At 37.6% G+C, this 26,760-nt stretch overlaps 1 protein-coding gene and 1 long non-coding RNA gene across 3 annotated transcripts in view; one reads left to right on the top strand and one right to left on the bottom strand.

The window, feature by feature from the left end:
* Window positions 1–1,443: 1,443 nt before the first annotated feature.
* Window positions 1,444–2,536, bottom strand: LOC129408434 (uncharacterized). The gene is made up of 4 exons (XR_008631939.1): window positions 2,167–2,536; window positions 1,859–1,985; window positions 1,702–1,778; window positions 1,444–1,550 (listed from the first exon to the last, which is right to left on the bottom strand). It is a non-coding gene; the product is annotated as an uncharacterized LOC129408434 (long non-coding RNA).
* Window positions 2,537–13,213: 10,677 nt separating this feature from the next.
* Window positions 13,214–26,760, top strand: part of crtc1a (CREB regulated transcription coactivator 1a) — a 52,320-nt gene continuing 38,773 nt past the window's right edge. For both annotated transcript variants that reach the window (XM_055151627.1, XM_055151626.1), the window contains exons 1-2: window positions 13,214–13,361; window positions 24,161–24,271. In XM_055151627.1, the coding sequence (XP_055007602.1) occupies window positions 13,236–13,361; window positions 24,161–24,271 (237 nt within the window). In that variant the 5' untranslated portion in view covers window positions 13,214–13,235. The remainder of the gene's footprint in view (window positions 13,362–24,160; window positions 24,272–26,760) is intronic.

Below are 26,760 nucleotides of genomic sequence, written 5' to 3'. Positions count from 1 at the left end.
GCCGCCGCATTCCATATAAAATTGACTTACACTGAAAAATGGTCACCTCACTCTGTAACTGCTGCTGTGAGCCTCATCAGTTTTATCTGAAAATGTTTGTATAAACCCATTCTACATGATCCTGGGGTTTTTATTTTGCTAAATTCCTATAATCCTTAATATGGAACTCTGCTCCAAACTCACTCATATAACTGTAGGTCTCGATGAGCTTCATTTGACTGGAGCCCAACACTTTCTCACCTCAGTCCATTTCTTTATACAGTCTATGGCTTAATGGCACACTGTGGAATGTTCCAGGCAAAACAATACAATTTCCACCAGATACCACAATACAATTAATTTGGGGAACTGGACAATGCGTGATGTCTGTGAAGAAGTAGAAAACATTAGTGACGGTTTAGTAGCTGCTTTGTTTTTGTAATACATTTGTGCAACAGTTTAAAGGTCCTGTTTTACATTAATTGACCTGTGAACTTTAATCCATGTTGTAATAATGTTACCTCATCAAAAACAGACCTGGAGTTGTGTTTGTTTTATTCACACATGTTTATTATTAGTCTGTCTACATTTCCAAAGCTCAAAATGCTCTGTTCCACCTTGTGATGTCATGAAGTGGTAGTTTTCAAGTTAACAGCTACTTTTTACTTTTAGTTCACTAGAGATCAGCAATTCCAGGACTGAAATGATCCAAACGATTCTAGTGAAGGTGTATGGAGTTTAAAAACACAGTGGAGCACCTCAGGTATTACTACATGACATCACAAAGTGGAACAGTCTAAATATTAAGGGTTTATGTGTTAAACATAAAGGAAACAAAACACAATAGTCGTTTCTTTGTGTTGAGGAAACAACATTATAACAGATCAGAAAATAGTTTACAGGCCCATTTTAACATTGTGTATTTTAGTCTTAATTTAATTTAAAAAAAAAAAGATTTAAATGATTTACAATAATCAGTCAGAAGTGAAAATGACTATGACCAGACATACCACAGAATACAAACATATTCTTGTACTGTATAGTGATGGTGCATGAATAGACCAGTGCTTCTTCCGCACTGACTGTTGGCCAACGTTAACATTACACAACATGAGAGCAGCAGACTTTAGTGGTCTGTGGTAAAGGGCTTTATTCTGTTACTCTTCAGGTGATAGACAGTCATCCATGAGAACACTGAGCTGCATTACAAATATGCCCAACTACTGACCCTTTTACCCTCCTACACTGAAAACAAAAGGTTGTTTGCGTAAAAACGTTATGGAAAATGGTTGCACGCAATAAAATTATGTTTAGGTTTGAACGTCACTTTTTCATGCTGATAAAATTTGATCAAATCATGCTGAATATGTATATTTATCTTATGTTACCTTATCGTGAAATGTATAAGTATGTATCATTGAACTGAATTGATCTAATTCTGTAAAAGTTTAGTTTTCCACAGTTCTGTATTGTCTTAAACAGAATCAAACACACAGAGAGCACAAGTACAGAGACACACAGTTTGGAGCTGGACAGTGTGAAGATTTATTCCAGTGAAGAAGCTCTGGTCTCTGTGGACACAGAATAACACATGATGATCACATTCTGATCATTTACTCTGTTGTACATGTTTAAATACACTTAAAGCACTTATTACGACAATAATGGACCAGAACAGAATCACAAGAACATTAGAACTGTATCTGCAGAAACAAAACTCACTGTGTGCTGCTTTTCTTCCTCTAAATGCAGTAACAGGTAGGGCATCTGGTATAAAGTCCTCCTAATGCCACATCACCCTGTAGAAACACGAAAACTGTTTCAGTAGGAAGTTCATTTTGAAAAATTCTTTTAAAATCATTTGAGTTGGTTTACTTACTTTGTTCATCTGTGTTTTGTTGGTTCTCAAACATCTTCCTTTTTCCTGAAACATCAACTATAACATTCATGAACTTCCCCACAGCTCCAGCAGAGCTCTGGACGTCACTCTGTGTTTGTAGACGACTCTGGAACAAACACATTCACATCTGAGTACAACTGTCACACTCTTGTAGATGGACTGTCAAATACAATGTGTTTCATGGAAACAGTCCTTACATTAACTCTAATTTCAAATAAAACACCACAAACATGTTTTAACAATTCTAGGCCGGAGAAGCATATAATGAAATCTTTAAAAAGTCTCACCTCCAGATCAGCTCTCATAATCCTCCTGCTCCACACTGTGTGTCCTCTGCTCTTGTATCTGTCCTGTGTCCTGTTCCATTAGAATTTTCCCTCCAAAGGTTTTGAGGAGGAGAATTCCAGAGGGAGGAGCCTCACCACAGATTAGAATAAAGTCATGTTTCCTCAACCTGATTAAAACATGCAGGTCTCACATCGGCCACGATCAAGTGACCTTTGTAAGATTTAAATGCTGGACAGAGAAACGTAAAAAAAGTCATGTTATTGTTGTCAAATTTGTTTTTGCAATTTGAGCAACACCTATATTACACAGAATGGACTCTTGTGAGCTTTTAGTCATGTCAGAATGTTGCTCCTTCTTCAAAAACACAGTGTGTTTTGTTTCATTCACATACAAAATGTTTGAGTAACTCTTTATTGGTAAATGGTCACATTTTTATATGGTGCTTTCCCATCTTTATGGCACTCAGAGCATTTTACAAGAAACCACACACACAACACACACACACAACACACACACATACACACACACACACACACACACACACACACACACACACACACACACACACACACACACTCGCCTGGCACAGTCTTTACAGTACTGTATCAACACATCACTCCTGACACAGATTTGTTTATTGTTCCTAGTGTCCTTAGCTAGTCCTGGACTGCACTACAGTCCTGCTGTCCTTGTGTCCTCCATGGTCCTTCTGTCCTTATCTCCACTACAGATCTCTGTGCGTGGGTGGACTGTCACTGTTTGATCTCGAGCTTGTCACATGATGATGACAAATTCATATAAATATAATTTTTTTATTGAAAAAAATCAACAAAACACAAGATGCAGACATGTTGTTATTTGCCAAAAAGTAATAAAAAAAAAAAAAAAGGCCATGACACTTTTGAGGATTGCCTCATAGGGCCAGTGGTGGGGGGCAGAGGGGCTGGGGGCCCGTCAAAGGGGTGTGGCAGGCCGGAGTCGGCCCGCAGGCCTTAGTTTATGTGTTACATTTGTGCACCAGGTGAAAGGTCCTGTATTACATTAAATTGACTCTTGTGATCTTTAAACCATGATGTAATGCTGTTACCTCATCAAAAACAGACCTGGAGTTATTGAGTAATCTTTTATTATTTGTCTGTTTACATATCTAAAGCTCCAAATGCTCTGTTCCACCTTGTGATGTCATGAGGCAATAGTTTTCAAGTTAACAGCTCCTTTTTACCGTTAAGTAAAGACTGTAGAGATTTCAGCACTGAAATGATCCAAATGATTCTAGTGAAGCACTTCCTGTATCACCACATGACATCACAAGGTGGAACTGAGTGTTTTCAGTTTGAGAGAAGAACTCAGCCAAAATGTGCAGGTTTGTGGGTTAAACATGTGGGAATGAAACAAAACACAACTCCAGGTGTGTTTGGGATGAAGAAACAACATTATAACATAGATGAGAAAGTAGAGTGAGATAGGCTGAGGAGCACATCTAAACTCTGAATGTTTTTTACTCGCATTTTATGAGCTTCACAAAAGTATAATTGATGAAATGTGTAATATATATCTGTAGATGAAGTGACAAACTGTAGTGGGCTCAAAATGTCTGTGAGGATTTGTCTAGTAAAACCTACAAATATTAATTTTTCTTTTGTCATAAATGCTCAGTGTTTGTCATAATCTCTTGTTATTTTCACAGATAAGGTGAAAGTCATTTTTAAACTGGGCTCTGATATTTCCCTTGATTTTTCATATTTTGGGATCTTCTGTGATCAATCCTGGTTTCCCCACTGAAATCACGTTACGTTCCATTTGACTTTTGCCTCCAGCTGCCGCCATTCTGGAATTTAATCTGAGTTTTGTTTCAACACAATCTGACTGCAAAGAACTGATTTAACTCAACTACAACAGCTGAGCTTGAAACATACAGTCCCAGTTTTTCAGTTAGTCGCTCTCACCAAAATACAGGAATTTTGTTGTTTAGACTGTCTTCAAACAGTTTTGACAGTGTTTGCTAATGTGTGCGTTGTGTCACCATGGTAACTGCTGAACATTCCACCATAGACATACATGTAGAACCCCACCAACGTTGTGCAAAGTATTATGATTAAAAATACATCATTTGGCCTAATATATACATCTCTGTGTCACGGCGAGGAGAAAATTCAGTTTGTCGACTGGACAAAAGGTGAGTTTGGTTGAAGACGTTTCTCAGCTCATCCAACCAAACTAACTTTTGTCCAGTCGACTAACTGAATTTTCTCCTCGTCGTGGATTCTACCTGGACAATTGAGGGATTCTTCACACATCTCTGTGTCATGTTTAGAACAGAAAAAAAACAAAATGCAGGACTGTACTTGCAAAGTTGTCTAATTTAAACTTAATAAAAAGCAGAAGAACAAGCAAACACAAAAAATCCAAACAGATGGGACACTGAGGAGAACACAGGGTAAAAACAAACAACTAATACTCAAAACACACACGACTGGAGAAATTACAAAATAAAACCGGATTAAGGAAAATCAAATAACTCAATGAAAATGAACACCATGACACTGTGGCCTGTGTGTGAGTCAGAACATTAACATTACTGAGTGTTGTATCAAATATCAAATGATCACTTATACTTGACTCGTCTGTGAGTTATAGGCCTGTGCGATTAATTACATTTTATCTGAGATCCAGTCTTTTCTATAGACTCTATTCATGCTTACGTCACAAACCAGGAAGACGTCTGGACTCACCGACCGACTGTGATCAAACCCACTGAAGTAAATGTGATCAGAGGTAAAATGAAGACTGCAGACGTGTGTGCTGTTTGGAATCATCTGGAGTTTGACGCCTCATCTCTTCTAATCACATGTACCAGTGTGCTCATGTGTCAGTGGAGAAATGATGAACACTGAGGGATGGTTGGAATTGTTGATGAGCCGAATGTAACGACACCACAATGACATGGGACACTGAAACATTTTCTACATTTTCTGAGATTTTATCAGACTTACTACCGTGAACAGAGCCCAAAGGAAGTTGTCATGGCATGTTTCCAAACGTCTTCGTGGTTTGCAGTGTTGGGAAGGTGACTTTTAAAATGTATTCCCCTACAGATTACAGATTACATACTCCAGAATGTAGTTTGTAACGTAATCCATTAAATTACTTAAAGTGAGTAACGTAATCTGAATACTTTGGATTACTTGATTATTGACTTGAAAGATGAGGATATTGTAGCATAAGATGTTTAGTCTGCTAAAAGAAAATAAAAAGCCCAGTCTTTACTTAACTGTATTAAAGATATTATTGATAGAAGACGAGGAGACACGTCCGCCCAGCATGGTTTAGTCCTGGTTTAATCCTGTTTTTAGACCTGTTTTAGCTCTGGTTTAGCCCTGGTTTAAACCTGTTTTAGACCTGGTTTAGATCTAGTTTAGATCTAGTTTAGACCTGGTTTTAGACCTGGTTTAGACCTGGTTTAGACCTGGTTTAGACCTGGTTTAGACCTGGTTTAGACCTGGTTTAGTTTCCGGCAATGAGTGGAATTACTGAACAAGAAAAAAAAAAAAAAAGAAAAAAAAGGGGGGGGGGGGGCTTTTTAATGAAGACACCTCCTCTGTTAGCTGGCACTGATTCAAAACGTGTCTTGTTTTTGTTCGTAATTAGATTGATCACAGGGGAACAAAATGTGTATTGCGTTCTTCGACATGACGTGCAAACATGTGGAAGAAGAGACAACTTAGAATACTGAAAGCAGAGTGAGTGGTGCCAGTGAAGAGTCAGAAGAGAAGCACAAACCTGGAGGACAATAATCACACTTCCTTTCACTATAACACTGTCACAGGAAGAGGCCCGACTCAGTACGCTCCTTTTGTAATGTGTCAAAAAGAGAAACACCGAGAGGCCTGCTTACATTTATAGACATGTTATAGTTTTGTGTCATATAGCATTAAAAATACATTTATTTAAAAGTGCACTATGCAACTGTTTGGTTGGGGGACTGTCACCTGCTTGATTCTGTCTCTGTCACATATTTATTGCGATATTGTGGGAAAAGCTCACGATATGGTGGGGAGGCTCACGATTAGGAATGTAACAATATCCAAATCTCTCAATACAATATTTTCACAATGTAGATCTCACGGTACCATATTTATTGTGATATTTTGTGGAGACTAACAAAACTGTTAATGCTACTTTTTCCTCTTAAAATGCCTTGACAAGATTTAATCCAAAGAACTAAGACTTAAAAGTGTTACAACTGTTATTTCTATTATCTATTATAGTCTACACTGAAATGGAGCAAAGGATCATGGTCTATGTAGTTCCCTCTGTCTTTTTTTAGCTGTTGCTGCACCAGAACTCTTCATTTAAGCAAAGAGACTTGTGATTTGATATATTGTGATGGTCCACGATGTTATTGTGAGAACTCTGACGATACGATATCACAATATTTCAGTTATTGTTACATCCCTAGTTGTCATTGCTCTGCCTGGAATGTTCCACAGTGTGACATTAAACAGCTCTACCTTTCACACATTAAAGTACAGGTGGTTTTATAGTCAGTAAAAAACAGACATTCTGACTGTGAGCGTCGCCTCTCCACAGATCTGAAGTGCAACTTGGTCAGGTTTGGTCTCCATGAAGATAGAAAGGTTTAAAGCCATACTGTGAAATATTTCAGACACAGCAATAATATCTCCATACAGAAAAACATCTGACGAATCCTCCAGCAGAAAAGCACCTTCAATTACAGATGTTTAAATGCAAAGAAAAAAAAGAAACTAAACATGCATTTGTGTGAGCTGCGTCGCCTCTGCAGATCTGACCTGTAGACCTAAGTTGACCTGGTATCATCACCTGTTTGTCGTCATGGAGATAAATACGTTTAAAGACATCCACCTGAAAAAACAGTGCTTACAAATACTGTATGTACGTCACTGAGCTGACTTCATACATGTTATTATTTTGCCCCAGAATTGTTCAAAATCCCCTGACAAACATGCATTCTTACTCTGAGCGGGCTTGCCACTCCACAGATCTGACCTGTAACTTGGCCTGGTGCCATCACTTGTTTGTCACAGTGGAGATACACACGTTTAATGCCATCAGCTTTCCCTGTAACAAAAAATATCTCTGGGACCAGGGTTCTCTTGTCAGTGGGACTATCCTGGTCAAATGAAATAAATTAATAATAACATTAATTAATAAATATAACAATCAAAATAAAAGCTCTGTTCTTTCACTCCCTTATTTACTACAACTACAACAACAACAACAACATTAGTCCTGCTGGGGTCTAAGTGCATACATTTATAAACTATTAATTAGATCAAAATCATTTGTCTGATCTGGTTGAGAAATTCATTTATTGTAAAAGTCTGACAACTTTGTTGGTTTCAGATGTCATCACAGTTTTCTACTGGTAGATTTCAGATACTAGAAAGTGAAGATGTCATCCTCCTAGATGGGGGTAAGAGACACTTTTTCCTATTGATTACATCACACTTTATCATGAAATATCCAAAAGGTAAATTCACAAATATTGAACCTGGTCATTTCTAGTCATGTCTAGACCCAGGATCTCACTGTATGCAACACAAATCATCATTTTAACAAAATGAATAAAAGGAGTATTTTTGAAATGTAAAATGATGTTCTAGGGTTAAGTTCATACTTGAAAATACCAGGTTAACATTTGTGAATTTATCTTTTGGATATTTCATGATAAAGTAGATTGTAATTAATAGGAAAACTGTCCCGTGCCCCATCTGGGAGTATTGCAACATCACATTCTAGAATCTGAAAACTCCCAAATTGGGAGAAATCGTCAAAGAGTTTGAACATTCTTTCAGCTTCAATCTTTTTAAAACATGTGAAGTTTGTTTAAGTGACAACAATGTCTCAGAGGAAATACATAGGTGACACAAATATCACAGAGTCAAGGTGAAGTGAGAGTTTCAGTTTGAGGGTTACTTCTGCTGACTTTTTAACAAACATACTTTCTGTTTTAAAAGTACATTGTGTAACTTACTGGAGGTGGGTTCGTCAAATGCTTTTCTATATGGAGATACATATTATTGCTTTGCCCGAATTGTGGCACAGTGTGGCATTAATCATAAACAGTATATGTATACACACACACACATCACTGGAGCAAGGCTACTACAGTGAACACAGAAAGTGAGTCAAAGCTGCACACTTACTCTCACTATGCATTTAATGAATGACAATGTTTGGATGACATCGATGAGTGGATCTTGGTCAGGTCATGATTCTCTCCGTGTGTCACTCCCATAGAAACCTTCTATAACATCTAAAGCATAAAAAACTGAACACAGGAGCAACATTAGAAACGGAGACCTAAGAAACCCTGTAGCTGCCCATTTTAAAGAAGCACGGCTCCATCTCCTCCCTTAAATACACTGGGATAGAGCAGATGAAGCTCCCAAAAGAGGAGAGGATATGAACAGGCTGCTCCTGCAAAGTTTTTATATTTAGTGCTTAAAAACTGCTTGTCCATCACAGCAAAAAGTGGAGTGTTAAAATTGACATTAACATTTTCTCAGGGTTTATATGAGTCCAGTCTGTTCTTGAGTTAATTTAACATTTTTGTAAATGTTAATGAAGTAACACTGGACCAAAGTTCCTGTTTAACCCTGAAATTAAGAGTTATATTAAGGGTTCGCCTGATTTAGCTGAACAACACACAGAGGTGTTTTATATTTTCATTTTTATTTAAGAGTTAATTTAAGATGAAATTATGTACAAAGCTGGTTCAAACTGGTCTTCTCTCATGGGAGTTTGAAGTGGTGGGTGGGAGGAGCCAAATTAACACTATGGAAAGTTAAAATAACACTAAGGGAAGTTAAAATAACACTAAGGGAAGTTGAATTAACTTCAGCTTCATATCAACTCTGGTAAATAACCCCAACTCCAACCCCCATTTAATTTTTAAATAGTTAAATAAATTTTTTTGTATTAAAAACAACTCTGAAATAATTTACCCTGAAATTTTAACCTTCCAGTTTTTGTGGTGTAGTGGCCTGAATCAAGAATATGAAATTAAACACTTTTTACAATCTTATATTTATTTCTAATGTAATTGACTTGCCCAGTGAGAACATATGATTGATGGTTCATGTATATGAGGTACAGTGTATATTGTGTTCTATTTTGTGTTGTGTATATTGTGTTGTGTATATTGTGTTATATATTCAGATTCAGATTCAGAAAACTTTATTGATCCCATAGGGCAATTCATTAGCAGCATGTCAGAGCAGTTCTCACTTCTCTCCCCCCCCCCCCCCCCCCCCCAAAAAGAATTTGAGAACCGGTTAGTCTTTTGTACCGGAGCATAAAACCGAAGCCCTGAATGCATCAGGATAACATCAGGAGCCAGAGGATGGAGGGGCTGTATGTGTGTGAGTGGACATCTCCTGTGAGTCACTTTTGGATTGGACAGTCAGTGGGCAGAAGGTTTTTATGGGAGTGGCACACACAGAGAACCATGACCTGATGAAGATCCACTCATCCAAACATTGTCATTCATTAAATACATTGTGGGAGTAAGTGTGCAGCTTTGACTCACTTTCTACAGTGTGGCAGTAAACCTTTAGTTACAGGTCAGATCTACAAAGAGGCGAGCCCGCTCACAGTCAGAATGCCTGTTTTTCATCATCTGTAATTGCATAAATGTAAGGTATTGCTGTTTAATGTCACACTGTGGAACATTCTAAGCAGAGCAATGGCATCTCTATAGAAACAAGAAGGTGATAGACCCACAACTGAAAAGTTACACAATGCAGCATTAATCACAACACAATATTATCCCATTATTTAGCATGATGAGTGATTTTTCTTCTACTTGAATTAAACAGCATATGACATGTTTTCAGGCTTTTTAAAAATAATTTCTTGGTTTTGTGGGAAAGTGCTTGTGTTAATATTATTATAGTTTTACATTAGTTAAGTGGCAGTTTGTGGAAATAAGAAAAAAAAGATACAAGAAGTAGTGCTGAGCTCTTATTCAAAATACCTCTAAGTCAGACATGTCAGACTCAGGCCCAGGGGTCAAATTTGGGTTAAGGGATGAGAAAAAGTTGCAATATGTGCCCTTTAACACAACGTACTACAACTGTTTGAGCTTTACCTGTAAATAGTTAATTTGACAGTTTTTGACCTATTTGATATTTGAGTGAAAGCATTATGAGTGTCTGTTGTGTTCGATGATTATGATGTAATTATGATGATTATGATGTAATTAAATCTGCATATCAAATATGCAGATTTAATTTTGGTTTACAAAGTTTATAATAATCTTGCTCCACCTCCTCTAAAGGAGTTTGTGAAAAGAAATTCAAATCGCACAACAAGATCAGGCTCTAGAGGCGACTGCTCTATGCCATTTAGGAAAAGTACCTTTGGACAACTCTCTTTTGCTTATCGAGCTGCTCAAACATGGAATACAGCGCCTGCTCATGTACGAGAACTTTCAACATTGGCAGCATTTTCTAAAGCTTTAAAACTGTGGTTACTCAATGGTCAGCTATGTCTCCATGTTTAACCAATTTATATTTTCTTTTATTTTGAGGGGTTGTTGGTTTAACTCTTGACTTAATTCTTAAACTTCTGACTTTGAACTTCAAATGAACTGTTTGAAATTAATTGTGTGTATAGTGAGTGTGCTGGTGTTGTGTACTTTTGTGTGATTGTTGCTGTACTTTTCCTCGTCCCATACATGATTTTACATGAACCTGCCGAGGGACTGAAGATGGAAATGAGCCACGTTGGCTATAATCTTTACATATTTACATTTTTAATGTTCATTAATATGTACTGTCCCTTTACAAATAAATAAAATAAGAAATAAGAAATAAAAAATTTGACCCACGAGATCATATCAAATCTGTATTAGAGCTGCCCGCCGGCTACAGATCGACTACAGAGACATTATTTATTTAAAATGTTGTTATTATTGTATATTATATTTGTTCTGGATTCAATATTAAAGCAAAACTATTATTGCACATTTATTTTAATAAGAAAAGGTTTAACATTACATATCTCAAAAGAAGAGAAAACATGCAGATGTTGTTGAAATTTTTCAATAAATATTTAGTTTGGCCCACGACTTAGTCCCAGTTTTTAATTTTGTCCTTCTGTGAATTTAAGTTTGACACTCTCTAGGTCATCAACACAGAAAATTCCATCCAAAATGCAGGTTCAGTCAGACGATTTTCAGATCTGTTATGTTTCCTCATCACAAACAGAACTGTACTTGTGTTTAGTTTCATTCAACACACAGATCCTGCAGACTTTGGCTGAGTTCTCCTCTCAAACAAAAACCCTCGGTTCCACCTTGTGATGTCATGTGGTAATACAGGAAGTGCTCCACTGTGTTTTTAAATGCTATACAACTTCACTAGAATCATTTGGCCCTGGAATTGCTAATTGCTACAAAATTAAAGGTAAAGGTGTTGAAACATAACACTCCATGACATCATAAGGAGGAACAGAGCATTTGGAGGATATAGGACCTTAAAATATTCATTTCACACAAAAAGGTGTTGTAAAGGTGTTGTAATTTATTTTTATTAGTCTAATAATATCTATTGTGAACATTTAGACAGGTTTTGGCCTTTGTTGTCATTATGGTTGCTAGGTAACAGAACTGGAACCTCCACATGTCAAACCTGCTGCCCGTGTCCAACCAGGAAGTCAAATTATAAACAGCACGGAAATGAGCAAATTATATAAAACTAGGCAAAATTTTAAGTAATATCTTGAATATAATAATGTTAAGTCATTTAAGTGAAATGGGTAGTCTAAACAGCCACATATGCACTTTAAGTTGTGGTTTGTTGCCATGGTAATCCTCAGTCCACTGATTTCAATAGAGGAAGTATAGGCCTATTCTGCAGATATAATAGAAGATAAAGATTAACTGAACACATGTCACCCACACTGTGTTAAGGCCTGGTCTCAGTGAAAACCAGTCTTTCTGCTGCTGCCATGTATGGCTCCACAGCTCCACCTATTGGCTGGGTTGGGCCAAGCTCAGATGAGAGAGCAGTGAACTGGAAAATCAAAACATTTAAAATAAATAAATAAATAAAAAAAAAAAAAAAAAAAAAAAAAAAAAAAAAAAAAGGATGTTTAGTGATATTTAACAGAACTTATTTTTATATGACACAATCATACTCAGACTAGTCTTGTCAAGGAACTAAAATTTAAAACTCTATTCCGATACTAAAAATAGACTCGAAACTCAATACTGATTCTGATACCACGATGATAATAAAAACACATTTTATTTAAGTGATAGAATGTGATTTTCAGCATTAAATTATAGTACTTTCTTTTCTATTCTATTCTATTCTATCGATACCGCCTCAATTTAGTATCTAGTTTTGATACTAGTTTTAGTATCGATAACTTTCAGATTTTCGACACTTCAGACACTCTCATCTGGACTAATTCAAGTTTTATGGAGACTAAACCAAGCGCACCCAGCGGGCGTGCTGTAGTGGAGGGTGGTTCAGTGTTGGTGGAGGAGATGATCCTGGACACAAGTTGAATGCGGTTGTTGCAGTCCAGATGTGCGCCTCCACCTCACGCCCGCGCATCGTCGTGAACACGCACCGCTCTGGTCAAGCAGCTCACACACACACCGGAACAGCCTGTCTGCTTTTCAAAATAAAATATGCTGTGATTAAGGTTGTGGAAAAATGGGTAAGACAAAATAAGTCTAATCATAAATGCTTTATGTTTGCATATTGTTTATCTAAAATAAATTGCTCAAAGAAATGTGAAAAAAGTGTTGCCTAAAATAATAAATTTACTGTGCAAATACAAACCAAACACACCTACACACACATAACATCTGATTATTGTTTAATCCAAGGTTAAATGTTGCCTACAATATGAGGCACATGTGGGAATCACCTGAATTGCAGCATAATAAAAACATTAAGTAAAAATATAGCTCTACTTTGCAAACATTTCTCAAACCGGAAGTGAAGCGTGCGTGAAGCGCGCGCCTTGACAGCGTCCACTGAAGCAAACCCGAGCAGAGCGGCGAAACATGGCGACTTCGAACAATCCGCGGAAATTCAGCGAGAAAATCGCGCTGCACACGCAGAAGCAGGCGGAGGAGACGGCCGCCTTCGAGGAGGTCATGAAGGACCTGAGCATCACGCGCCAAGCCAGGGTGAGTCCCGCCACAGCACGAGCTTAGCCCAGTGCAGCTCCTCCGACATGACAGGCTCCACCGAGGAGGAGGAGGAGGAGGAGGTAAACAATAACAAACGAGTCTTCCTGCCAGCTGGAGGAGCCTTCTGGCCGCTCTGTGACAGCTCACGGCGGACACACACACGGACACGGCTCCGCGGAGGCTCGGGTCCCGTTCATAGACGGCTCTGTGTGGAGGCAAAGGGGCGTGCGTGCTCCTGACGCTCCGTGCGCCGCGGCGGAGCACTTTTGGTTTGGACAGTCGCTCCTCTGCGCGCGCTAATCCAACAGGGCCAGAGTCACAGTCCGTGTCACGGCTCCGCGGACTGCCGCTCCTACTGCCGCTCCTACTGCCGCTGCTGATGGGCTCATTTACTCCAACTTTATTACAGAATTACACTGCCTTTATCAAACTGTTTGTTTTCATGCATTTTAACTCCCTTTATTCTAAGGAACTCTCTCTCTCTTTTTTTTTTTTTTTTTTTTTTAATCAGGCCTAGACAGTTCATATAGGTTTAACCATGTACAAAGACCATATGAGTATCTTGCTCAAGGACACAACAATGTATTAATTCCACAGTCTTTCTTTTCACAGTTATTACAGTGTTATTACAGTGTAATAATCTGTAGTGACTGATGAGCTTGCTGTGTTTCCTGAACCTCTCCAGGTCTTTGGTCTTGGGTCTTATTCGTGGGTTGGTCTGTGGACAGTTTAAGCCGTGTTGGTTCAGGTTGACCATCAGCATATTTGCTGTCTCTGTCTAGTTCTCTAATTAATCCTGTCTTTGTTGTTGAAGTCTCTGTTTATCCAGGGATCTGACTGGGCGCTGGCCACTTCAGGCACAGCAGCAGAAGTGTGTGTCTGTCAGTGTGATCTAGTGTGTGAAATGAAAACGGACGATTTTTTTTATATCAGGGAGCAAATGAAGTATTGTCATTTGTGATACTGTCATGATACCATAAAAAAAAGTTTAAAACTAGTATTAACCAGTATAGTATTTCACTACTATGGAATTGATAGCCAGTGTTGGGAAGATTACTTTTAAAATGTATTCCCCTACAGATTACAGATTACATACCCCAAAATGTAGTTTGTAACGTAATCCATTAAATTACTTAAAGTGAGTAACGTAATCTGAATACTTTGGATTACTTGATTTGCTGTAGAGAAGCAAAGACGAGGAAATCTTCACATAAGATGTTTTATCTGATAAAAGACAATGAAAGGGCCATGTCTTTACTTAACCGTATTAAAAATATTATTAATAGAAGAGGCTCGGTCCACACAGCATGGTTTAGTCCTGTTAAATCCGGTTTTAGACATGGTTTAGAACTGGTTTAGAACTGGTTTATTCCTGATTTAGTCCTGGTTTAGACCTGGTTTTAGTCCTGGTTTTAGTCCTGGTTTAGTCCTGGTTTAGACCTAGTTTAGACCTAGTTTAGACCTAGTTTAGACCTAGTTTAGACCTAGTTTAGACCTGGTTTTAGACCTGGTTTAGTGTCCGGCAATGAGTGGAATTACTGAGAAAAAAAAAGAAAAAAAGAAAAGAAAAAGGGATATAGTCCCAAATGTGAAAACAGGAAAATACTGCCGTGTAGTCCATTTATTTCAACAAAGTAACTGTAATCTAATTACCACTCACTGAAACAGTAACTGTAACTGAATACAGTTAACTCATAATTTATACTGATTACGTAACTGGTACATGTAATCTGTTACTCCACAACACTGTTCACTCTTTAGATACTAGAATGTGATTTTCAACATTAATTAATATTTTATTTTCTATTCCCATGTGTGTTATATGTGTGTGATGGTCAGTGGTGCAGTAGGTTCATGTTGGTCTGTGTGTGTACTAGTCTATGTGCGCTGACACTTGTTCTGATACAGCTCAACATCATTCTAAAGACATTCAGGAAACATTCATTTCTGTCTGTGAATGGGACTTTTTAAATATCGATACCTGCTCAAATAAGTAACTAGTTTCAATACTGGTTTTAGTATTGATGAGTATCAGGATTTAGAAGCAGGATTTCCTTTACAGTTATTTCAACTGATAAAATAGTTTTCTTCACATGTAACCTTCTTTGTGTGAGCAGAGCTGTGCGGACTTGTCGGACAGGTCTATAGTTCTATACTCCGCTCTTGTGATTGACAGCTTAACTAGAGGACTCCAGGTTATAGACAGTTTTACTGCGTTTAGCCATGTCCCACCAAAGTGAAAGTCCCACTAACCACACAAGAGTTGTCAAAAGTACCGAAAATCAGATGTTAATCGATACTAAAACCAGTATCGAAACTAAATACTCATTTGAGCAGGTATCGATACTAAAATGAACCTTTCCTGAATGTCTTTAGAATGATGTTGAGTTGTATCAGAACAATTATAAGACCACATAGACTAGTACACACACATTGACACTATGAACCTATTGGACCACTGAGGATTACACACATATAACACACATGGAATAGAAAAGAAAGTACTATGACTTATAAGTGCATTGTGTAACTTTTCTGGTCTTCTGGAGGGTCCGTCAAATGCTTTTCTTCATGTAGATGTTATTTCTCTGCCTGGAATGTTCCACAATATGGAGCTATCTTCATGGAGACCAAACCAGACTAAATTACAGGTCAGATCTGTGGAGAGGCGACCCCGCTCAGAGTCAGAATGCCTGTTTTTCTTTGTATTTATGAGCTATAAAACCACATGTATTTGAATATAAGGGTCCGGTCAAGTGGTAACGGAGGGAAACAGGGGCAGATTTTTGACATTCAAATGTCTCTTATTCAGAAACTAGAGGGACTATTGAAATAAGTAAAGTATCAGAATGTAAGAAAGAGTTAACACTCCAACAGGGTAAAGTTAAACCTGTGATATTCTTTCAAGTTGTTGACAAAAAGTAAAAAACTCATGTCGGTAACAGAGGGAATGAAATATGCAGCACTTTTTGGGCAATAAATCCAAACAGTGATAACTCTTGGTTCTCACTTACATATCCTTAACAAACTGGTTTGAATATTTGCTTCATATAGTTTTCTACCATATGGTACAAAATTAGGTTGAAAAACCTCTTACTTTTTGACTCATGAGATTTTTTATTAAGAAAGGTCATGGTAACGGAGGGAAAAGTAACGGAGGGAAAATTGTGCAACCAAGTAGAAGGTGCAGGATTTTACATCATTTGTCAACTTTTTTCTTCTGAATACTTTAATATTACTTCAAAATGAAAGGAAACTATTTCTATAAAATATGTCAGTCCTTCCAAGCAAATTTTTATCATTTTAAATACATAAAAAAAAAAAAAAAATCATGAACCTTCATCAACAGTTCAAAGATGGAATAACACAAGATATGATGAAATACATCCATTTATTTACATGATTTGCAGGTCTTTGAAATTTGGGAAATAATTTTTGTTCCATGTTTCATACATGGTCTGTTTAAAACAAAACCAAAAATGGTACAGAAAAAAGGTCAACAGTTTCATAAACTAGAGTACATATGTATCTGTTCAAAACATTTTTATATCAGATGCATTAACTTGAATTTTTGGCCTTGATGTTTACTTCTGCTTGACCGGGCCCATATGTAAAGTAAAACTGTTTAATGTCACACTGTGGAACATTCCAGGCAGAGCAATGATATATCCACAGAAACAAGCAGGTGACAGACCCCCAACGAAAACCTTTAATGTTGAAAATCACATTCTGTTGTCTAAAGGTATCGGTATCAGTATCAGTATCGAGTATCGAGTATGGATTCTGTTGCGTAGTATTGAAAGTGAGTTAGAAATGTTAGTCTCGTGACAACACTAGACTACACTACAGGACCAGGTTAGCAGTGGATACAATAGTGCTAAATCTGGAGCTTATCTGTTCACTGTAATCTCATTTAATGCAACAACGCAATTAACTGGACTATTTATGGAGAGGGAGGTGTCAGAATATTGGCACTTTCGTACGACAATGTTAAAAGTAGAGCTGCACACTTTTGGAAAAGAAGTGATTTTTCTGACAAGACTCTGGATATACAGTATGTTTTAATCGTTGGATTCTGTTCTCAGTTTTCATTTTCAATAAGTCCAGGAGCATTAACGTTTGAGAGAAGACTGAAATAGTGAAAAAGAAAATGCACTTTAGATAATAGAATGTGATTTTCAACATTAAATGGTAGTAGTTTATTTTCTATTCCCATAGGGCCTTATATCTGTGATTCTGAAACCGCTCAAGATCATTCTAAAGCTATTAAGGAAAGCTTCATTTCTGTCCTTCGAATGTGATTTCTTTAGTATCAGTACCTGCTCAAATGAGAATCTAGTTTTGATACTAGACTTAGTATTGATTAGTATCTGATTTTCAATACTTTTGACAACTCTAGACTGAAATATGAACTGGTAAATTGATACAAGAATCGCATGCATTTCTGAACATACTGGATTAAATGCACTGTGTACCTTTTGTGGTGGGGCGTCTACCATCTGCTTATCTCACAGTGATGTCATTGTTTTGCCTGAGATGTTCCGCAGTGTGGCGTTAAACAAATATATCTTGTATTTATTCATTTGCAGGTGTTTTTATTTCTCAAAAAAAACTACAATAAAAACAAACAAACACATGTATTCTTATGGTGAGCGGGCCCACTTCTCCACAGATCTGACCTGTAACTTGGCTTGGTGAGGTGACCTGCTTGTCTCCATGGAGAAAGTTATATGAAATTCCATACTGTAAAACATTCCAGGAAAAACAACATCTACATGGAGTCAAACAGATGACGGATCTTCTACCAGAAAAGTTACACAGTGCACCTTTAAGTCTAAATCTACAGGTACAACAACATTTTTCAGTAAAACATTATTTCGTTCTTTGTGGAGTACATTCTATTGTCTAAGTAACTGCAGCCTTTGTGATTTGATAATTGCACCAAGTCAGAGTGCATTTTCAATTTTGATCTTGCCATATATTCTGCTGCCCGGCCTGGACCATAATCCTTTGCTCTACTTCTGGACAGCCAATAAGAAGAAATGATTGTTATCTAACACCTTTTTTGTCTTTCATCTTTTGAATTTTGTCAGTAGTTGTACAAAAGCCTCTTCAGGACATTTCTAGAAAATAGATGGACATCATTACAGCTCTGTGTATGGATGATAAAAACTCCCCGAACACTATTTAGTTCAGGGCCTCTCAGCTAAATGAGAGTGAGAGAGTGAATTTTGCTTTTGTGTATCAAGTACAGTCACATGGATATTTCTGAACACTGGGCTTAGTTGGAAATTTGGATAGAACATCGAAGGTGAGTTTGAAAATGGAAAAAGTGCAAATGGCCTTGAAGATGAAATTAAAAAGTTGGTATTAGGGCGATTTATTATGAGCTATTTGGGGAAAATTATTCAGATTTTTTGCGAATAGATTTAAAGGTGTACTGCTTCACTTCTAAGGTGGATGGGCTGCTACTTTCCATTCTTTGCTTGGAATGTTCCACAGTAGGGCATTAAACTTATCTCCCTTGGATTTGTTCAATTACAGGTGTTTTATAGCTTAAAAATACCTTAAAACATGAATTCTTCCCATGTGCGGGCTTGCTTCTCCACAGATCTGACCATTATTAACGTTTCCATCATGATTACCAAGTTGCTGTGGAATAATCAAGGCAAAACAATAATATCTCCATGGAAACAAGCAGGTAGCGGACCCTCCAGCAGAAACATTGAGTAGTTCCACGCTCAAAGTTCACATTTTCAACACGTCCAAGAAAACTGACAAAAAGACTGAAATATGAATTAACAAACAATAATCACATTTCGATCATGTTTGTACAGGGTTAGCAGCTTTTATGCAGAATAACACAGGAGATTTTATTGTTTGTGGAGGAAATTATGGTACTTTGTTAAGTGAGTCGATTGTGTAATGTAGGTATAATATGTATTTTCTAAATGTTTTGTTTTACGAGGCTCTAGTTTAATAGAGTTGAGACAGGACAGGTCTGGACTTGAACCAATGATGTTTTATTTGGAGATAAGTTTTGTGTGTTTATTTAAAATGCTTTATCGTTTGTAAAATGAAACCTCAGTTAGGGCTCAATCGCACTGAAATCACACTTTGAATGGACGCAATTAGAGAAGGCTGCAGTTTTTGAAGTACCATCATTTCCTACACATATCACAAAATCTCTTGTAGTTTACATCTGTACAAACATGTTCTGAAATTCTTGTGTTAGTTTGTCAGTATTTTTGAACTTTTGACTGACTAAATGGTAAAATGGTCAATGGTCAGTACTCCTATTTTTATAACGCTTTTCCACCGTCAAGGCGCTCAAAGTCCTTTACATCAAGGAACCACTAATTCACACACACGTACTCCGACACTGGGGGTGAGGTGGGCTAAGTGTATTGCCCAAGGACACAACAACAGCATTCATTTGTGAGAGCTGGAATCGCACCGCCAATCTTCCGATCAACAGTGATGGGAAGAATACTTTGAAAATGTGTTTAGTTACAGAATGCTGAGTCTCTAGCCTGATTCATCAGCCGGTTTCACTTGGAAGAAATCTTCTGACCTTGCAGTGTTAGAATTCCTTCGCCCAATGGTGGCCGGGCACTTTTTATCATTTAACCAATTGCTGCTATTTGGTTGTGATGTATGTAATGCGCCGCTAACTGGTATATTAAGCAAGAAAGTATATTTCCCAAATCCAGTAGGAAGAAGAACAATAACGTCTTTCCCCTTGATGAAATTCTCCAAACATTCTCTTTATTCTGGCTTTAAATCCTCGATCTCAGGAATCGTTGACAACACTGAATATATTATTGGCTGGTGCCCGAACTCGCACTTCCGTGTTTTTTGCAAATCGTCTAGTGTATTCTGATTCCTGCCCTAGTTGCAGAAGAGAAATGAAATTGAGCGGAGGCACTGTGGCACCAGCCTGGCTACTGAACACCTGCACGAAAATGTATTTAGTGATGTATTCTAGTAAGGCAAGGCAAGGCAAGTTTATTTGTATACCACAATTCATACACAAAGTAATTCAAAGTGTTTACAGAATAAGAAATACATTAAAATCATAATAAAAACAAATCAAAACATAAATAATCATGAAGATTAAAATTTAAAAAGAGAGACATAAATTGGAGAGAAGAGTGCAGAATGAAAACCTTTCAGTTATATGCACAATTAAACAGAAATGTTTTGAGCCTGGATTTAAACAGCGTCACAGAAGAGTCTGTCTCACATGTTCAGACTGTTCCAGGTTTTAGCTGCATGAACCTGAAACTCTGACTCCCCTTGTTTAGTCCTGACTCTGGGCACCAGCAGAAGGCCGGTCCCTGAGGTCCTCAGAGTGTGAGATGTTCATATGACACTAACATGTCACAGATGGACTTTGGTGCTCGGCCATGGAGAGACTTGTACAAACAGAGACGCTTTAAAGTCTCTGAGGCACAGGAGCCAGAGCAGAGACCTGAGCACAGGACGCATGTGCTCGTACTTCCTAGTTCGAGTAAGGACCCGAGCTGCAGCGTTCTGGATGTTCTGGATGTTCTGAATGTTCTGGATGTTCTGGATGTTCTGCAGCGTCTCACAGCTCGTTTGGAGAGACCAGTGAGCAGAACATTACAGTATCTAATCTACTGGAGACAAACGCATGGATAAGTTTCTCCAAGTCTGATTTAGACAGTAAACCTTTGATTTTTGCTATGTTTTTAGATGGTAAAAGGCTGCAGATGTTATTGATTTGATGTGGCTGTTAAAGTTCAAGTCTGAGTCCATTATTACCCCGAGATTTTTAGTACATGCTCCAATCAGAGTACTGTATTCTAAATATTTAGAATACTTTCACACAGAGTTGCATTTAAATTATAGTGTAAAAACGCAGCAAGGGAAATTATTTAGACACAGTAGGTCACACATCACAATGCAATATAATAAAGAGTTTTTATATATCTAAATAAGTAGTAAAAAAGGTAGCAAAAGATATAGGATTAAAAACTAATTTATTGTGGAAGGAAAAACTACATGCACATGCTGTAAGAGCTCTATTTTCTCATTTTTTCACTAATTCTGTGCAGCTTGAAGCCTGCATTATGTGATCAAGTGCTGCCATGTATTCCTTTGATTTTAGAAAAATAACTGTACTCTGAATACCACCAAACTGTACCGGAATGGTCAAACACTCCACTAAGCTGCTGTTCATGGTGACACAAAGCACAGGTTCTAGTGGCTTCTATTGTTCTTCAGTGAAATGGATACTTGTGGGAAGCCTCAGTCAATATACTCAGAGCTTAAAGGTCCAACTACTCTGTTTCGCTTTGGAATTCTGTGTTGTATTCATAGACTGTGTAAAGAAGTGGACTAAAGGAGTATGATTTCACCTGTAGCATTCGGCTCCAGTCAAATGAAGCTCATTGAGGCTTGAGGTTATTGGAATTCTGACCTGAGGAACATAGTGACCAAAGAGCCAATCCGAAGTGAGGATGATGAAGACGCACAGCTGGTTTAACGCTAATGGGAGAGAACGTTTGTTTTTAATGTTCATATCTTGTGTCATGGACAAATTAGCGAAATAAAAACCCCAGGATCATGTAGAGCGATTAATACAAACATTTTAATACCAAAATGACAAGCAGTTACGAAGAGAAAGCAGACATTTCTATTTTTTTTACTAGAAAGGTAACTGGAACCAGCGTTGATGGAGCCAGAAATGCTCCCATGCTCACTTCCTGTTTGGAACACAGCAAATAGGCTATGCCCATTTATGTAGACAGTCTATGGTTTTATAACATAAGTAATGTGTATGTGCATGGAAAAAAGTAAGGCTTCACGGTCACCATTTTCACATTCTGGATTACCACCTGATGATGTCATGAGGAGGGTCACATATATAGAGATAAGTAACTTTTGCCATGCCCCCTTTTTAAGAAGAATTCCTTTAGTCGACTACAGCCCCAATGACACGATTAAAAACTCACGAACGCATGTATGTATAAATCCATGCACTTTTATTTCCTGTGTATAATAGTCTTTATGTGAACAGTCAGTCGTGTGTAGACAGTAAGTGTTGTGTAAACAGCGGGTTGTGTGGTGGTCTGTGGTCACGGAGCAGGCCCGGTTGGTAATTGTGGTCCTGATTGGATTTCGCTGTGTGCCCGAGGGGTCCGTATGAGGAAATCTAATAGAGCACTTATGGCTTTGTAAATTGGAAATGGGACTTGAGAGCGTTCTGAAACATACAATGTCACAAGGCCCCAGGAGGTTTGTTTATGAAAATAAGAACCACAAATGCTACGAGATGTTGTTTTGATTGCCATCCCCGTAGCATCCGAGTCATACAAATCATATTTTACTGTGTGACTAGAAAAGCTACTTGTTAATCCACCTCTGCACATCACAACGTTGGTCTCATTAACAATAGCTCCTTTAAAGCCACAGTGTGTACCTTTTTAGCCGAAGGTAGACTAAAAGAAAAGCATATTTCTTCATTTTCTGGTTCTGTTTATTGAACTGAAAAACATGCAGTCTTACTCTGAGCAGGTTCGCATCTCTAAAAACTTGACTCTTTTTTACTATTCTTATTTACTCCTGCTTGTTTCCATGGAAATGTTGTTGACTATAATCCTTTACAGTTGCCACGTTTATATGAGAGCTTTAATTCAGAATAAAAAATAATTTAATCCTGAATAAAAAAGAATTCCACTTTAAAAAGACCATGTAAACATGTAATTTCTAATGAAAATTATTATTCTGAATTAAACTCAATTTCGAAGTAATTTGGTGGTTTATTCCAATTTTAAAAACAAATGTATTTATTCCTCGATCATATAAACATTTATTCTTAAAAATAATGTCAGTGGTTCAGCGCACGCTCGTTGGGTCGCTCTTCTGACGTGATCTGGACATTATGGCTCCACCAGTCCTGGCTTTGGACTTTGATCCACGTCTCTTTGGATTTGTGAGCGGGATGTGGGAGTGGGCTGAGGTAGAGCAGCCTCACACTCACTTTGTCTTGTTCCTCCCTTCTGACAGATGTAAAGCTTGATGAGAGAATTCTCCAGCCGCTGCTTCATTATCATCAGAACGATTGCGAAAAATTTTGGATCGTGTTTGTGTCCGTGGTGTAATGACAAACCAAGATTACAGAAAAGTCGGTAGCAGCTGAAGTGTGTATTTTCTTTCAATAGATGTAAATACGTTTGTGTCTCTGTCCAAGGGAAGGGAAGGACCCCAGATGTAGAGTGGAATTAAATAATGGTGATTTAATGTGTTTTCCATGTAAACCTCAATGTGGAATTATTATTTCCATGTAAACTTGAAGAAGGATATTTTAATTCCAAACGATTTAATTCAGAACAATTAATTTGTTAAAAAAAAAAAAAAAAAAAAATATATATATATATATATATATATATATATATATATATATATATATATATATATATATATATATATATATATATATATATATATATATATATATATATATATATATATCCTGTAAACGTGGCCAAGGTGGCAGTATGTCCATGGAGGATGTTCCAAAGTGTGGTTTTTATGATGTGTTGTGGCAGTGCTCTGAAGGTGGAGTGATTTTGCATGGAGAGCAGACAGTTAGAAACAGCAGTTTCACAGCAATAAAAGGTAACACGGTGATCTAAATATACTGTATTATGTGTTAGCAGTTAATCCTCCAAAGAAGTAAAATACCTCCTCTTTAAGGTTAATTAAGGTATAATGGGACCAGCTTTTCTTTCTTGTATGTGATGTTGTGTGTACTTGTGTGTTGACAGTTACAGAAGGCTCAGTACCTGCAGCTGGGGCCAAATCGGGGCCTGTACTACGGAGGCTCTCTGCCAAATGTGAACCAGCTCGGAAACAATACCACAGATGGGACATTTCAGGTAATGCTCCTCAACAGGCAGCTGTCAACCAGTGGTTGTTTTGAAATTGTGGAAATATGTGTGTTTTTAAAAATATATATTTCTTGTATATATCTCAAAGCCACTAACCATACCTCTGAAAATGATGAGTTACAGATTTTAGCCAAAGAGAAATTGTGTAAGAGGGGAGTTAAAGGTTCCATATTATGCAAAATTTACTCTTTAGTTTTAAGTCATGTTCCAGTATTGTTACCTCCTTGAAAACACACCTGGAGTGGTGTTTCGTTTCATTCACATGTGTCTGAGTAAACCTTTATTATTAGACTGTCTACATCTCCAGAGCTCAAAGCGCTCTGTTCCACCTTGTGATGTCATGAAGTTTAAGTTGAAGTTAACAGCTACTTTTTACCTTTTGTTTTGTAGAGATTGGCAATTCCAGGACTGAAATCCAACTAATGATTCTAGTAAAGATGTAAGGAGTTTAAAAACCCAGTGGAGCACATGGCATCACATGGTGGAAGTGTTTTCTGTTTGAGAGCTTAAATATGTAGGGTTTGTGAATGAAACAAAACAAAGTTCCAGGTCTGTTTTTGATGAGGAAACTACATTTAAACAGATTAGAAAATAGCGTAACATAAGCCGTTTAAAACATAGTTGTTGAGTGTGAGCCGTCTCAAAGCAGACTGTTTCAAACACGATCTTATATTCATGATATAGACTGGGCAAACCTGTTACAGCGCTCTGGCTCAGAGTCATGTGGAAATAGCTCCATTGTTTTTAGATTGGCACTTGTATTGAACCTAAATCATTCTCTGATCAGTCTAACAAACAAAATCAGCTCTAAATAGTTCAGTCTTTTGTCCGTGTAAAACCACAACCCAAAATAAACCCTTCAGATGTAATTCTATACAACTGACTTGTATAAATTATATTTGCATGTTGCTAACCTCTTTAGCGGTAGCATAAACTAGTCTGGTTAATATGGACTACAATTGATACTGTGCAAAATACCCTGGGGTTGTAATGTAATGCTAACTAGAGGCACTGCTCTGTCTTTTTAACTTTGAGCTTTATTTTAACACAGTCTACAACAGGTAAGTCCCTACCACAGAGCTAGCATTAGCCAACAGTTTTTCAATTAGTCACTCTCACCTCAAACACCTAAAATAGACAAAGAACAGTCATACTGAAAATGTGTTCTTTGAATCAGTTTTATATATTTTTTCTTGAGTTTTAAGATTTAGTAGTAGATCTTAACCCTGTCAGGCTCAAATTATTTTTTAGTATCAGGAAAAATCTGATATTTGGGGAAAATTATCATATGGGGTAGTAATATACAATTCTGACTTTTTTATCCTTTGTAAACAAAAAAGTATTTTGCACTTCTGGCAGGCCGTTTGCGTGTAGCCATTCTTGCACAGTCTGCATCGCCCACGTTTATCAGCATGGATGGGAGAAAAGGCTCCTGAGTAAAAAAAGCTCATATAATATGGATGTGGAGTAAGTAGGTAATTGGAATTTAGCTGTTGCAAATCTGCAACGCCTGCCTGGAGAGGGTTAAAACCTCAGGCAGTATTTTCATGTGTGCAATGTGTCACCGCGGCAGCTGAACATTCTGCCATAGACATATATGCGCCCCCCCCCCCAGAGTGATGCTGTCTCAATACCCATTACACCCAAGAAGAAACAACCGTGTTTCTTACCATGAGTGATCAACGTGTTTCAGAATCAACTGTTCAGCCCTCACATCTAACCCTTTGTCTCTGATGTTGCAATATGACAGAGAAACAAAGTCTTCCATAGTCACATGAAAGTTGTTTCCACATGGTTTTCATTTGTTGGATGAGGACCATGTGGACACAGTTGTTTCTTCTAGGCTTTATGGCAGCTGATTCCCCTTAGTATTACCAAACAGCATCCCTTTTAAAATGTAGACAATATTCAGTCAGTTTTTTTCCTCACAAAGAGCTGCTTGAATGAAATATAAGGAACTGAATTAGAAGAAATGAAGTGATCCTTAAAAAACAGTTATAAATGATAGAATATAGACGGGGCTTGTGTTTTGGGTGGAGTGACCAAAGGGTGAATCTGTTGTAAGAGTTAAACAATGGGCTGGATCCAAAGTAAACAGAGTGGATTACCTTTAGGGACCCAACTGGACTCCTAAATAAATATTTCTGTTGGACATAAGCCTCCACAGCTGTTCCATGCAAACGAGCCCTGTGCCTGTGTGGCTCTCACTCTATCTGCAGCCAGGCTCCAACCTCCATAAAAGTCTAATGAGAGCGCACCGTTGGGACATATGCTCATTAACACTACACAGGGTTAAACAGGGATAAAAATATATATATAAAAAAATAATGTTTTATGTTTCAGTCCAGACTCGTGTGAGCTTTAACAGTGCACTGCACAAATTTTCAGGTGGAACTTCAGCTACCTATTTGTCTCCATGTTATTGTTATGGTACAACTTTAAACATACAACGACATCTAGCATTTATTCATTAGAGG

This window comes from Boleophthalmus pectinirostris, unplaced genomic scaffold (genome assembly GCF_026225935.1).
Source record: "Boleophthalmus pectinirostris isolate CB_2022bp ecotype Guang Dong unplaced genomic scaffold, ASM2622593v1 HiC_scaffold_16, whole genome shotgun sequence".
NCBI lineage: Eukaryota > Metazoa > Chordata > Actinopteri > Gobiiformes > Gobiidae > Boleophthalmus > Boleophthalmus pectinirostris.
Note: the sequence above shows the minus strand (reverse complement) of the source record. Positions and strands in the feature narration are given on the sequence as shown.